This window comes from Ambystoma mexicanum, chromosome 5p (assembly GCF_040938575.1).
Source record: "Ambystoma mexicanum isolate Mex_15411 chromosome 5p, UKY_AmexF1_1, whole genome shotgun sequence".
NCBI lineage: Eukaryota > Metazoa > Chordata > Amphibia > Caudata > Ambystomatidae > Ambystoma > Ambystoma mexicanum.
Genome location: NC_090930.1, coordinates 1,017,469,263 through 1,017,485,629, shown reverse-complemented (window position 1 = coordinate 1,017,485,629; position 16,367 = coordinate 1,017,469,263). Strand labels below are relative to the sequence as shown.

The 16,367-nt window shown below is 43.2% G+C and overlaps 1 protein-coding gene across 1 annotated transcript in view; it reads right to left on the bottom strand.

Moving 5' to 3' along the window:
- Positions 1–16,367, bottom strand: part of TXNDC5 (thioredoxin domain containing 5) — a 141,644-nt gene that overhangs the window by 42,667 nt on the left and 82,610 nt on the right. The window contains exons 5-8 of the mRNA XM_069613492.1: positions 13,757–13,872; positions 5,925–6,011; positions 2,137–2,280; positions 1,759–1,844 (exon numbers count right to left, since the gene is read on the bottom strand). Coding sequence (XP_069469593.1) covers positions 1,759–1,844; positions 2,137–2,280; positions 5,925–6,011; positions 13,757–13,872 — 433 coding nt within the window. The remainder of the gene's footprint in view (positions 1–1,758; positions 1,845–2,136; positions 2,281–5,924; positions 6,012–13,756; positions 13,873–16,367) is intronic.

The window sequence follows — 16,367 nt, the reverse complement described above, 5'->3', positions numbered from 1 at the left end:
ACTTTGGGATTTTGGCATGTTCGAAATCGCTGGACAAACTATGCTAACAGCTCTAGCATACGTTTGTGAACTTTGAGTGGTGACTGAAGTCCCATCCCTAGAAACCATTCTAAACAGCTACTTACATGAGGCATACGCTACCATTTTTGCCTGAACTCTATAAAAGGTGCAGATTTTCATAACTGTATTTTGTGCGCAATGTTTTATTGTGCACGGTTATCTGGTACCCTGTGCCTTTTTTACCTCAACGCTCCAGTCATGAGAGTATATCCTTGACTGCTCGCCCACACTTCTCCCACGCAGAGTTGGGGATTATACAAGAGTGGTCCTGAAACAAACATGTGGACTGGCCTTCCTCAAATCTAAACTTCGTGCCTACGACACCAATTCACTCAATGCAATACTGTGCATTTTAACCACCCTAACTGCATCCTTGGCTGCTCGACCGGCATACAAGGATAAGAGGAGCCTCCCAAACAATAATGAACACGGCTCAGAGAGGATAACCCGAGAGTGGGCACGAGATACAAGTGAAGTTTGCCAGTTGTTGCCACAGCAGTGGAGAAAGGCAAAGCCTCCAACTTTAGCTTAGAACTCCCCACAGGGCTGGTGGCCTATCAGAAGCAGCAGGCTTTCGCTTTTCCGTACCCAATGATCTAAACAAACTCTGATGGCTCCAGGTCTCATAGTGCAACAAATGCATGCATGAGGGTCCGAGCCACAAAAAGCACACTAAAAGGCTATTTCAAAACAATCCGTATCAGAAATGTTTCTATCACATTGTGAATGTCGTTTGTAAACCAGGAAGCTAATTGAGGGAAAAATGTGCCCAAAAAACTCAAATCAAAAACTGTAAGAGAAGAGCAAGCAAGCACTGGCAAAAACGTAAAAGGTGAAAGTACACTTCTTGGACGCAAAGTACGTCCTTTGAAGCATGTTCCAGTGCTCTGGGATACTGCTCTGCCAAAGATAATTTAATGCTGCCTTGGTGCCAGTAATTCTGGGAGAACACCGACAACCTCTTGAAAATATACTGAAGCAGAAGCCCAGGGTAGGGGCTGTCCAGGTTGACTTATTCAAAAGCTGAATTATCTGTGGACCTTGGGTGGTTCATCCCTCCCGCCCCCAGCCCCCACATCCTAAAATCTTAAGAATAGTAGATTGAAAACCCAACAGGCACCAGTTACTGGAGGTAAAATACTGCACGACATTTGTAGATGGCAGGTATGTTAGCGCCACTGTTGCAGCAGTAGTAGTAGTGTTTAAAGTACCAATTGTTAGGGAAATGTTTCATAGGCTCAATTCTAATGCCTAGATATAGCAGCCCGGTTAGTTCAGAGGGCGATTCCTATGGGTTATGGCTGAGCAGTCCCTGCAAACTCTTTGAAGGAGAAGACTGGTTAAGGGGGGGGGGGGGAGCCACAGCAAATCAGTAAATTGTTCAGTGGGCACAGTAATTCCTAAAAAGGCCTGAACCAATTAAGATCACTCCTTTTCAATCTTGGGCACACTGCCTGAACAAAGGCGTAGAAGAACAAATAACTGAGCAGAACGAGGTCACTGTTTAATGGAGACGAGGTCCTATAAAATCACTGAAAAGATAAAGAACCAAGATTAGAAAATGTTGCAGATTCCTAATTGATATGGAAAATAGGATCCTTTGAATTACTTTGACATGAAGACTTATCAAAATTCTCCCCACCACCAGTGAATAGGTCAGCAAAAGAGAATTATCACTGCTACTTACAACACACTTACCATGGGGCATAAAACTTTACAAATGTAAGACCTGTGGCAATTGTCTGGTCAAAGTCAGCTTCGGAAAGAGTCAGTACCTTGGACGGCTAAAAAATAAAATGCATATTTTTATAAACACTTTAGTACATTGTATCAAAGACTATGGAAAATGGAGCACGCAGATTTGCTGCTGCCTAGAGAGATAGCAAACAAAGTACAAAACGTGCAAGAGTATGCTCTCCAATAGGTTTGTATGGTTAACATACTGGCTTTTCACTAGAATACTGCAAAGATACTGACTTTTACAATTTTCTATAGCATGCATTGTAGGAGGTCGCAATGGTTATGGCAACCTAACATTTTTCCACAAGCTATAGGAAGGCTCATCCCTCTACGTACCTCCTCTTCTTTAGCTGGTTCGGCCTCTGGTTTTGGTTCTTCTGCGGGTTCCTCAGCAGCTGGCACATCATCAGAAGCCTTAGACTGTGAATCGATGTATTCCTTAAGAGAATTCAAGTCCCGCTTTCCTTTGTATTGATCCGCCTAGAATAGATTGCATTTAGAATGACATGCTCATCCCACAAACATTGTGCTTTAAATTCTGTATGAGTTTGCAAAGCTCTGCCGTACACACAACAGGATTTGCAGCACTCCCTCTGAATACTACATCGCCTCTAAAACAGAATTGGAATGATAGCTCAGCAAGTTTAGCACTTCTCTCAGCCACCTATATGCAACCTGCATACAATACATGAAATCCTGAGAGGGCAGACTGAGGCCTTCATCCTTCTGAAATCTAAACAATCCTATAGCATTAGTCTGAGCCATGGTGGGACAGTTACTGTCCAAGCCTGCCCAACACGCAGAGTTTAGCACCATTAGCAACTGGATCCTTACACCAGTGCGAAGTGTTTTTATTTTATAAAAATAGTCGTTTCCTTTGATGGGTAGGTGCACAGTGAAGCGCCTAGTGATCGAAAGAATTATCAAAACAACCCGAGGACCGCTGCCATAGTGACACGCGGGGGAGGGGGGAATCTTCCATCGCCTCTATTGCAGCCTTTTGAGGGGGAGGGATAAATGGAGGAACAGGGCTGGTAAGGTCATTTTTGACCAACCTAATACACAGTATTAAAAATACATGCTATATTACAAATAGAGGAAATGTTTAAGTGTACTCTCCTCACCCCACTGCCTAGATGTAGGCCCACATATTATAAGCACACAAACATAAATGGACATGGGAAACATATAAGCATACATTCACAATGAGAGAGGGGTAAAGTTCCAAAGGAATTAATGGGCCATCTGCTTTAAGGGAGGAAAGTTGTTTACCCCCACAGGTGCGGAATCCGCTTCAAACAACCCCAGGGAGCACTTGTGAAAATCCCAATGAAGAGATTGAGAGGTTGGTGGAAAAACCAGAAGCCCCAAAAGAAGATGCAGCAAAGCAGAGGGGGCACTACAAAGCAGCTTTTTTTATTATTGTAAAATTTGATAAAAAAATGTGCTCTTGTAAAAATTGTACAAATACATTACAGATAAAATCAATTTAAACAGTTCACACATAATATAAAAAAGGAATACATGTCATAAAACTTTTCACATACCAAACAGTAGAGATAATAAAAAGAGGAAAGAACAGATGTAAAAGAAAGAGAAAAGTGATCTTGCACAACCATCATTTAATTCCATAGCGGATCAAAACATTCATATTAACTATACAAGTTTAGCTCCTGTAACATTTCCACAGAGTGCCTGGGTACGTGGAACCCCGTCCACCAAACACTCACTGCATTCTCCGCCACGCTTATGCCCAGCCTTTTAAACATAACGTGATGGTAAACAGTGAAAAGAGACTTCTGCAGCTTCTGGGCAAACGCTGTATTTCCAACGAACGTTATGTGCGTTATATTTGGGCCAATCTGTTCATATTCAGTGCTGATAGAATTCATCTGGATAATTTTTTTGTTTCAAGTTTCCTGCTCATTACTTCACACGACTAACAATGGGTGATAACTCTAATGCATTATACCATGATGGAACAGATTTAGATCTCAACTAATCATATGGTTCAATTTTAATTGATTTCTGACATTTAAGGCCATATATTCTCTTTTAGGACAAGAGATGATATAGACATAATTGGCGAGTTAAGTTTGAGACATTTTATATTAATAAAATACACCGACGTATCGCTAGCACTAACAATGTGGGACATACCTTAGCCAACTCTACTCTATCAATTAATGGTTGCACACATGAAATAATTGGCAATCATTATGAGGCGCAAACTGTGGTGCTTGTGCAACATATGCATGGCTGAAGCGCTTTCACTGATCTGACCATTTGATGAATAGGAGTGTTCTTTATGTATTTAGAATATCTATTACGAATTATCATTCACTCAGTGAATAGGAGTCTTGCATTAATCCCTACTGATTGCATGAATCGTCACAAGATGAATTGCATCTAACTTATCAACTACAATTATAATAATTAACTGAATAACAGAATAAGTAACATTAAAAGACTAATGGAGCTCTATAACACCCCCTCCCCTTTTCCTTTATCATTTTAAATTTATTTTGATTGGTTTCCATTTTGCAAAATCTTGCTCAACCTCTGAAATGATGAAATTTGGATATGGAATGGTAATATGGAAGAATTCATAACTTGTATTTCATTACTGTTTTATTACTGTATGACATTTAAATTTGTAATACTTGATAATGTGAAATGACTGTATATAGTGAAGCCTTGAAAATGATCAGTAGGTCGAAACACATGTCGGCAAAACACTGAAACAGTTGAGCGCAATTAATAAATTGCAAATATAGATTATTGAGTCTAAGAATCTTTGTAGGGACAAGTGCGCAACCGTGGAAGTGTATACGTACCTAATCATCAATAATAGGGATTCCGAGGGTTAGTCTCCATCTTCACGTGTGCAGTTGTCCAACCCAGTGAATACTACAAACCAATAGTCTTACACAAGCACTTCTACTATCCACATTTATCCCACACCAATTTTTCCAATAAATGAATATTACACCACAAGGTCCAACCCCTAGAATAACTTATCCTGAATGAGTTATAGGTGATTTACTGTACTGTTCGTAGGATAAGTGTTGCACTATTCTGAAAGGTTTATTGTCCACTTGACTTACTATGATTTTGTGCAGAGTGTCACAGTACAACCGATAGGGTCTACTACCCTGCTATTACTGAAAGTACTCTAAATGGCTTTTGGTTTTGACTTCCCTAGAACTACTGGCAGGTGTTCCAAATTAGGTTATATGCTTTGGTCTGTACCTTCGAGCATAGTGTTGTGTTTTTCTATAATGTGATATTACTCATTTCCCCCAAGATTTATCCGAGCCTACTTGCATTTAAATAAACCATTTATTTGTACAATACATAGTGTTTGTGTTTCTTTGGACCATTTGTATTTGAATTTCACTTGTACTGATCCTACAGCCCTCTCTCCCTGCTAAAATAAGCCTGGCTGCTCCATCTACGCTAACATGAACTCAGGTAGTACAACCTAATACTAAGAGTGGAGTCTTGTACCGTCTCAGTTGAATGGTTTTATTAAGCCCTTTGTCTGCCAGAGTGCCTGAATGGAACCAGTTCCCACCAGGGGACGGTGGGGGCTGGTTGTCCTGATCAGAACTAGTGTGGCCTCCTAAAATCTCTCCACCAGGCAAGATTCTAGAAATCTACCTTAACAGCCGAAGCAGCACAGCTGTGGTGATTACGGTCATAGATATGGACTACGTCAGAGGACCCAATCCCCTCAAACTCTCCCTTTGAGATTGCTACTATATAGTGGTGTGCTGTAGTGTACAGTACCTTAGGTTTTATTTGTACGTGTGTGTGTGTGTGTGTGTGTTAAGGCCCAATTGTGTTTTATACTATATGGAACTACTTGACCCTCTCAAGTGTTAACCCCTGATCTTACAAGTCTGCTTTACTGCTCAATACCTTGAGGGTTTGGTAAGACCACGTTTGTAAAGCCCTTGCTGATCACCTACGTTGGCCTCTCAGAACCGTCTTGCAGGCCTAGTTCGAAAAATCCCTCCCAACAGTAAGCATTCAAAATGTTTAACATGGATTACTGCTACTTTAACCAAGAACTAATAGTACATGGTTTGTTAAATCTCTTCACATCTACATCAGCTTACCTTCTCTCCATTCTTAAACCAGAGCAGAGTTGGATAACCCCGCACTTGATTTCCAGTGCAGAGTTCATAGTGTTGGGTACAGTCAACCTAGAAATAAATCAAGCAATTTACACAATGAGTGTGGCACACATGGTTGATCATTTATGTAAAAATTAAAACAAGATGTGGTTGCAAATTTTACTCATCAGGGCTAATTCTTTGGAAAACCAAATATGCCTTTTAATTAGGATTCCAGGGGACAAAAAGAATCCACAGAGAGTTGTAATCGCATAAGTGTCCATCAGCAATTCAGACAACTCTTTGCGACCTGGGTATGTCTCTCTTCGGTACAAACTACTTAACTGTGAAATGCACTGCTCCCAGTGGTGCAGTGCAGAGCTTTCTTTTCGGAAAGCCATTATACCTTTGCACTTTTTCTAACTGATGTTTTTACTCTAGTTAGATTTTATGGAAGGTTTGCTAACATTCTAGCCAGTACACTCTTGGCACTTATTAGTGCAAGTAGCACATAACTAAATGAAGAGCAATAGTATAGCAGATAGAAGGTGGGGGGGGGAGATTCGAAATGAAGTGTAGCTAGTCACGATTGTCAATCGGTACTGAAAAAGGAAGCATTTCTTGCAAAGACACAAAAAACAATGAATGCTTGTGTAGAGGCACATCAGCGCCTACCTTAATGCCCCCCTCACCAGTTTGTACACTCTGGACTGCATGCAACAGCCCCCAATCACTAGATGAATGCCACAGCCATGAATTGGGAAGTGGCAGCTGTAGAAACGATGGAACTGAGTGACTATGTTAAATAACTGTACCCCTTGTCCCAAAGAGTCTGCAACCTGTGGCTCCCCCGGTTGTTTTGGTCTATGACTCCAATGATCCCTCCCTATCGACCGGCTAAGCAGGGTTATATAATTGTCCCACAAGGGAAAATTAAATCTGAAGTAAAGACACATATATATATTTTTTTCCAACACCCCGGTATATTTCTAGACAATTACGTAGGGTTGGTAGTATTTTTTTTGTACTTGACTTATCTGGACGGGTGCATCCAGGCCACCATGGGGTTGGATGGAACAAAAAGGAAAGGAAAAAAAAAAAAAATAAGCAGAGCACACAAGAAAAAAAAAAAAAGAACTCCCCTGCCCTACGAATGGGCTGGGCAGGGGAGAAACAGATCAAAATTAAGAAAAAGAAAAAACATTAGGAAAGAAACCAGTAAGGAACACCAAGTAGGGGCCAGGGCCATGTTTGGGGCAACCTGGTGCCCGTACCATGGGGCCACAGCGTGTGCCCAGAGCAGCCCATCTACCCACAGGTCCAAGATGGAGGTTACCAGTCCAAACTACAGGCCCAGTGTTTACAGTCTGAACTGCGTGTGGGGGGGGGGGGGGGGGAGGGTGGCAGTACAGGTCGAGTGGAGAGCCACTCAGTGGGGGCAGACCGGCGACCCATCAGCACCCCAGAAGACAAGTCCTGCCTGTGCGCACATACAACAGGTGGCCCGAGATGTGAAGGAGCCGTGAAGTATTAGTACCAAGCTGCCAGGTTGAGAAAACCAGGGTGAAAAGGAGAGAGAGCAAAGTCCAGGAGGGGGGCCTAAGTCCCGAGCTGCCACATCGAGCAGCCCAGGTGAAGTAGGGAGATCCAGCCGGGGCTCCACAAGGTGAGCAGCTCACCCAGTCACTCGATGCTCATGATGAGTGTGCGGGGCACAAGGTCTCAAATGGCACCACAGAGCGTTGGTAGAAGACTGCTGCATTCTCAAGAAACCGTGGACACCACCTGAAGAAAATATAATTGTGAAGGTCCATGGTGGTGATCGTGGGCGGCCCCCAGGGCAGAGGGCCAAGAAAGATAATAAATAGCCACAAGAGAGGAAGGGGCCCGCCCTAATGGCCGATTCGTGCAGTGCGGTCAGAAGGGTTGCCCCCACATGATGGACAGGGCCACCCCATAAAAGACGACTGAGGGGGGAAACCGCCAATATATCACGGGGCAACCACCGCCATTGATAACAAAAGGTACTGAAAAGGGGTGGTGGAATGCAGCAGTCATGTCAATTGTTTGTAAATATTTACAGGTATATTTATAGGCATGTATAGGGTATGTTAATATTTCAGTAGGGGGAATCCGGGGAACGCTTATAGAAGTAAATAAGTGGAGAGGTGGGACAGAAGATTGTATCCTGGCGTGAGACAGGTAAGGAAACCACCCACTGAGGCCACCCTCTTCAGTGGGTGATGCCAGTTGTAGGTCAGGGGTCAGTTTCGTACGTTCCAACCTTTGAATACCGCTCGGGCTCGCCTTTCCTCACCCAAGGTGTGCTGATGGGGACGATCATGGTGAAAGAACATACACCAAGGGGTAGGGCGCAGGAATGTATAATTAAAAAGTTTGTGTTTTTTGTAAAGGAGGGGGTTCCTCCTTGTTGACTGTGTCCCATTGGATTAAGACAAGGACAACGCTGTTAAGGAGATGGGCTACTCTGTGTTTTAACACTCCGGATTAAACATTAAAAGCTTGCACCACCCATAAATGACTTTACTTGGGGAAATTAGAATCTAGCACGTGGAAGGGAAGACTTGGTGCTGCTACACAAACCACATCAATTGGGAATACCGTTTACAACATGTCGTGTGCGCTCTTCCCAAGACCGTAAAAGTTGCTAAACTCAGATTTTCAAATTCTTAGTTACTAGTCATCAAAAATGGATCCACATTCAATCTAGTTTCTTTTTTTAATAAAACTTTTCAAGTGTGTTTACCCTACAAAGATAAGCTTTTCACAAAACGATGTACAAGTCAAAGAACAAAAAAGAAAAGGTCATCAAATCTTACAATACAGAGAAAACAGAACAAAAGCATTCCTAATTAATAACATTTGATCTAAAATACAAGCAATGAAGATCAGTTAAGAATTCAGCTAATTTCCCTAAGAAAAACACACAAGAAAACGTACAGCGCCAAAATTAGTTTCATGTTGCCCCCACATGAGCCTAACCCAAAACATCTCAGACAGTAGCACTGAACCCAGGTAACGTAGCCTCGGTTCCGCAAACGCTGAACAAGACTTGTTGAGCGTTTCCACTAAATTGGCCTTGCGCAACCTACAGTCAGTATCAATTATTGACTTGTCCCACTTGGACCTCCTTCAAAGTAGAAAATTGATTCAGCCAGAAGCGCAAATACACACTCCGAATCTTTGGACAGGGGAAACACGTACATCAGAAGCTCAGATAGCTTCCTTCTGAATTTTGCATATTCCCCGTAAAGGGACAAGTTCCCCAGTAGCTCCAAGGTTTCTGCCCAATACGCTATGAACAATTTTCACTTTGCCACCCAAAGAGCAACCTGCTGCTCCTCTGGGGAGGACCCGATTTGACACAGAATCTCACACAGACTTACTGGCTCAGTAAGTGGCTTATTCGGAGGCCGATTGAAGGGAGGACATTTCACCCAAAGACTGACATTATTCTGAGGGTTTAGCATTTTGGCATATTCTGCCAACTTCCTCCACAAAGCTCTTGCTGCCAGAGACTGAGTCCCAACTCGCCTCTAACGACTGTGTTGGGCACTGAGTTGTTCAGGCCCAGAGTTTTTTCCAACAACCCCTGTAGTGTGTTATGCAACACCCCCCTTTCAAAGGGGACAAGACGTAAAGGACTACAGGTTCAACGCCCTGAAGATAGAACTTAAATCAGGGGTACCAAGGAATAGTGGCATAGTAGTGAAAATATTTGCTTCATTTTAATCAGTAGAGTTGAGAATCACCCTCTGAAAAAGAGTATTCAAGGGCCCCTTAACATGTTGTTTTGAGAGATTAAATCCTAAATATCTCATGGATGACACCCTTTCTAGAGATTGGTCTCCCACCTTCCACATGAAAGCTTTTGGCCGTTTGTTGGTGGAGATTTTTGCCGGTCAATTCTCAAGTTATTTTGGACAGCATAATTAAGAAACCGGGACAATTTCCTATGGAGACCAATCAAAAATTGTCAAAAATGTAATCTGCAAAAGCCAGCCAGTTTAATGTTACTATTCCCATTTTTATGGAATTTGTAGTTAGACTCCCACAGGGCGACAATGTCCAAGACAAAGGTTAAAGGGGGGTGGGAGCAACCACCCAGCCCTGTGTAAGCCCCACAAATCATGAGGTGCGGTGCCAAGGTTGCCCCCCTCGCTAGTCAGCCTAACACTTAAGGATGAGTCGCTGTGCATCAACGCCACAATCTGAACCATTTTGAGCGGTACTTTCCACTGTAGGAGTTTACTCCACAGGGTCTCCTGACTTACTGTATCGAAGCCATGCCTTATGACATACCTGTGGAGGCCATGTAAACAAGACCCACCACCCCCTTTTTTTCACTGCTGCCGATGGATGCAAAATTATAGTGCCATTAAGGGAGGTCCCCATACCAGATCGGAACCCCACCTGATGTTTAGAAAGAAGTTTTAGATCCTTTATCTGTTGGGAGAAATCTCAGAGCAAAAGGGAAGCAAAGATTTTGCTGGAGGCGTCTAAGAGGGCAATTGGTCTGAAGTTTTTCGGATCAGCCACGTCACCCTGTTTGTAGATTGGTATAATGATCTATTGTTTCCAAGTGTTGGGGGTGTTGCCCACCTGGTAGATACTCATGTAAAGAGTCAGCAAAGGTCCCACCCATAGCTCTGGGTCCCGTTTGAAGAGCATTGGCCGGATACCACCGGGATCCGGAGAAGCAGATCCCTTTGCCCTCCCTGTAGCCCACCATAGATCCTCCTCGTCCCAAGGACACACCCCCCTTTCCCTCTGGCCCATATTGCGGGACAAGCAAATTTGTTCTGAAGGTAGGTCAGCCAAATGTGCTCTGGTATGTCACAACCCTTCTCAGAAGCAGAGCCATTTGTGGTTTGCCTCACCTTGGACCAAAAGTATGAGCGATTGTTCCCTGCCAATGTGCAAAGTATCACCTGGTTAGCTGCAATGAGAGCTTGTTGCCTATATTGGGCAACTCTTGTGTTCTAGGAGGCTTGAATTTTCTTCTTGACTACCATGTATTCTGATGGCAGAAGGAGGCCGATTTTAAGGATCACAAGTCCTTCATTTTAAGATTTTTAGCCAGGGCAATGGTCTCATTATACCGATATCTGCCTTTTGTCAGTGTTGCCTTTTACCCTTGTTTGCCAAACGGGACAGACATGAGTGCAGTGTGAGATTAAAGGATTCCACTGAGAAAATGCCAGTCAAACACCCCACAGCCCCCACAAATGTATCATGGGATTGATCATGTTCAAGGAGTTTTTGCAATTTACTGCACTCCATCCTGACAGGCCACCCCTGGCCGGCGATATTAATGCTGTAGCTAGTTCGGAGCGTACTCCAGACGTAAACGAGGGTAAGGAGTAGGGGCAGGTGATCACTGCCTGTAGGCGGGCCCCTCATGAGGTGTTTGCAACAAGATAGCAAGGGTGAAGAGGCAAAAAAGTGATCCATCCACAAGGTTTTACATTCAATCTAGTTTCATCATACACAATCATTCTTATTGGTATATATGTCACAATGATAGATTTATTTATCGAGTTCAATAGTTTACATTGTGTGCAATCATGTGTTTCACCCTCTCTGGGCTTTATTGAGGCTACAACCACCAATCAAGTTTGAACCCATCTAAATTAAAAAATCCCTGTTCAAAAAGTTACAAGTTAAGAAAAGACAAAAAAAATAAAGAAAAGAAAAAGACACTGGTACTAATATCATAATTGACTGCAATAACGTGTCAACATATTTGTTTTGTTACATACATGAAATATCGAAAACAAACGAATGTCATTGCCTTCGTAAACAATAGTTGACCAAGCTTTTACCCAGCTTACCACTACCCTATCAGAAAGTCTGTAGGCTAGCTTCTTAAACAGAGGGGGCTAATATACCCTGCTCGTATGACCCTTAAGCGCCACCCAACAATATTGATCCTAGTTCCCTCACCACTCTTCCCCCTTCATTAAGACTCTGGACGGTCATTTTGAAATTCAACATGATTTAATCTGCATTCTCAAATATGATTACGTTTTCCAGATCTTTCATTTGATATTAACATTTCATCTTCCTCGTTTTGACTAGTACGGGCCAGATCTGCACCTATCGAACACACCCATCCTGATGTATGAACACAAAGACTTGCTGCACAGCGTGAAGAAAAAGGGGAAAGCCTGTGCCCACCAACCCGAGGAGACAGGACAAAACATCTGTTTGGGTAACGTTCTTCCTTATGGATTCCAGCTTCCTCCGACACATTTCTCAACTTAAAGCACAGACTAAATTCTGAAATAATAACAGCCACTAGATGGCGTGTGTGCATTTCCATGGCTGGCACCAAATGCGCCAGAGCTATCAGGACCTGCACTTGCCTCCATATCTCGGTACTAAATTTAGCGTGCACCGAGGCTGCAACGAATGACAGCACAGAGCAAACCGTGGGTTGCGAGTAGACATTACATCATATTGACCAAAGAAACATTACAAGTGGTTAAGTGCGTAGAGGGTTTTCCAGAACCTCTATTGGTATAGTGTTGATATGCCAACCTTACAGGGATGTACAGTATTTCAAAGTCCGACCAAACCTATAAGCATTAAGGATTAGACTAAGGAGGGGAGAAGAACTGTGTAAAGTATATGCAACACCATAGGGTGTGTGTGTGGGGGGGGGGGGGGGGAGGTGTCATGTGCCCAAATGAAAAAGGTTGGTAGTAAAAGGTATTTTTGTGTAAAAAAAAAAAAATAATAATTCCGTTGCCAATAGGGGGATTTTTCAGGTGACTAAACAAAAGACAGTCTTCAGTAATCCGTATTGTTGTGGATCATCAAAGGTTTATGTACAGGCCCAACCCAGTGCCCGGATCTTTGCACCCTCAGCTGTGCAGTGTTGTGTTGTCCTGCAACACCATGGCTCGAGTGGCCAGCATTAGCCCACCCAAGCTGCATTCCTAGCAAACCCCCATGAAGACAACATTACTGCCTTTCAACTTTAACTGGATCTTGTAAAAAAAAAAAAAAAAAAAAAAAAAAAAATACAACGAAGGGAAACTCACCCATTTACTTCCAATGACTTCTCCAAAAGGTGCTGGCAGAAAGTGTAAAAATGTTCTCAGTGTTTAAACCAGATTCAGAGAGCACTGACATTAAAAAGAGCATCAAAAGCCCGGCAGAGGGAGGAAGTAAACCAGACCCAACAACTTCATGCGCAAGGAGTGGTGGGGTGGGAGGGTGTGCACGGAAAAAAATCCTGGCTGCAAGAAAGGAGTGTCGGAACCTGGTTTACAGGGGCATAGATTCAGGAGGAACCGAAAAAGTGTGACAAATGTGCAGCTGTTGTGCGATGCTCCAGCATCAACCATGCAGCTTAAAGTCTAGTGGTTGGGGCCAGGAGCAGGCTCGTGCAATATGCCGCAGTACATTTTTCCCCAATCTATGAAGCTGTGCAACATGCTCCGACCCAGTCCACTCTCACGGATGTCTTGACATGGGTGTGGAGGAAAGGGGATAAGAGCACAAAATATGGAAGACGGATTACTTTACTCAATTGTGACAAGTGTAATTGTTCGGGCTTGCTCAACCACCATATCATTCTGACCAATCTTAAGGCGGTAATACACAAAAAGGAACTCATGTAATCAGTACAAATGTGACCTTCAGTTTACACATTGTTCCAAAACTAGTCTCATCAACCCAAAATATACTGTTGGTAGTGGAATAAACATTCAAGCAGGGCCATGTGCACTGAAGGACCACCAGTTTCTTATGTAAGGCAGGGGATGTGGTCTAGCAGGATCCATCCAAAAACACGTCGGACCTACCTTTCCAATCTTTACAGTTTCAGAGGTTTCGTATGAAGCAGCAAGCTGTTCCCAGGTTGGGGCCAGTGCCTTGCAGTGACCACACCAAGGTGCAAAGAATTTGATTAAATGATTGCCTGGAGAAAAAAACACAAACAAAAAAAACACACAAGCTTAATAAAAACCACCAGAATTGAACATCTAACACATTGTAAATTTAGATTATATAAAATCTACATATTTGATAAATTTCGTTCGCTTGAGCCATGATAGCCAAGGGTTGAAAAGAAAGAAGAAAACAAGTCTTTACCTTAGTCATTTATTTTGCACAGTTGCAAGCTTTCGTGGAATATCTCCACTTCCTCAGGCAGAGCAGAGCTGGAATGAAGCATTTCAAAAACATCACAGCATTAAAGCTTACATAGCCCCTCTGCAGATACCCAGTTAGCTGTGACCGTCTGCACCAGATTTTTAGTTTTGCTCAGAGTGTTATGTATTGGATGTTCAACTCCCCCACACATTGCAATCTTCAAGGTCTAAGTAGTACACTGTTAAGTGGGGCCGGGGTAAGTGAAACTGGAAAGCAGGGGGGGGGCGGGGGGGGGGGGGGGGGGGGAACAGCCCCAGCCCACTCTGTTATTGGGCTCTCTGGAAGGCAGATGGGGATGAATAGGGGTTGGTTAGTTATTGTATGCACAGTCCTCTCCCTTTACAAGATCACCAGTAGCACAATCAACCTATCAGGCTTGTGCCTCTAGAAGCTTGAAAAAGGGGCTATACAGCCAGTTTGTTCGTTAGGCATGTGACCTGTGGAGCCCAGTGCGGTAACTGTCAAATACCATATCGGGAGTGTGTTACATCACCATCAGGAGAAAAGGGGGGGGTTTGACTAAGGGCAAGGGTCCTGACAAGCCTCTGGGAAGCTTTTTAGCTAGGGCATTTTGAGGGCATATGGGGCTGCGTTGGAGGGAATGGCAACAATTAATTTCCTGGTGCAGTGCCAGTTGAAAATAATATGAAAAGTCAGGTCTAGATGTTGTGATCCCTGTATATCTATGGGTGGAGAAGGTGAACGTTTAAGGTGGAATGAAAACGCCATGTCTGTTCAAGCCTGCTGCCAGTATATTGAAAATGTGCATGCATTTGAATTCATAAGTCTTTCTAGCTTTGTCAGTCCTGAATATTACTGCAGAGTACAGAAATCCTGAGATCAAAATGTAAGATTATCTTCTGAAAAATGGTCACCCACCGGACTCTCATTAGAAGACCGCTTGACACTTGTACAATGGAGGTTTATGTAGAGGTTGACTAGTTTCACGCCACATCCGGGACATTTTCTGCACATAATCAAACAAACAATATTGCTGGATGCACATGTAAACCGTGCCATAATTTTGTGGGATAGATTGTGTCTGAAGTGGGCAGGTTAGGCATCTTGTTTCTGGATAGTTCCATTATCTCTGCTATTTGTATGCAGTTTGCTTCAGACCATCATTCTCTTCAGATTGGCTGGTTGAAAGCAACGAAGGGCATCTCAGGAAAAACCTCAGACATTCATCTTGTTGCAGGATGGGTTGGAATTCCTTACCAATCTTGCAGAGGGCTTCCAGAGCTCGATTTTGTACGACTACCAGTGGCACCCACATTTGTCTTTCGCTCTGCATTCTAAGAGATTGCTCCAGGGGTTCCGTGTTGCCCTGAGAATCTGGCTGTCCACGGTTTATGATGTCTGATCTCAAAGTTTGTATGTTTTTATCCCGGTCCCTGGTGTCTGAGCAGATTCGATTTCATCTTAATGCTTGGCTGAATACTGCAGAATGTTGTGTGCACTGGGTGGAAGCGGTCCCTCTTCAAGTAGCTGGCATGGTCAGTTGATTTGCGATATACTGTGGTCTCTAGCTGGCCATCTTTTATTGTTATGGTGGTGTCAAGAAAGTATACTTTTCATGAGAGGTGAGTTTGAGGTTAATGGTTGTGTGGAATTCATAAAATCTGTGGACGTTTAGGCAGTCCTGTTACTCTGCAGTCCAGATCAGGAGGACGTCATCGATGTAGCAAAGGTATCTCAAAGTTCTGCAATCACAGGTGCCAAGGCAATCCATTTCCAATTATGCCATGAATAAATGAGCATTCTGCAGCGCCATTCAAGTGCCCATGGCCGTCCATCATTTGGAGTATCCGTACAAAACATGAAATAGTTTAGGGTCAGGATGAATTCTATGTACTTGCTTATAATGTCAGCAAGTGGGTTTCGATCGCCAAGAGCATACTTACATGCCTCATTGCCATCATTTGGTGAACGTTTGTGTAGAATGACTCCCCATCCATGGTTGCCAGTAATAAGACCCTGGGTAGGGGGCATATATCATCTAGTTTGTTTAATAGATCAGTGGTGTTCTGGATGGTATTGTTTATTTATATAGCGCCTATACACAGGCAAGTGCTTCAAAGTGCTCAAGGAGGATGGGGAAAATCGAACAGTCGATCAGAGCCCTTATATTTCTGAGACGATCATAGTCTGCACAGGCAGAGAGTGCGTGAACAATCAACAGTTTGGGTGACAGCAAATAAGATGGACGGCGATTCTGCAGTTTAATACAGTTAAGTGGTGAAGACAAGGGTGAACAAATGA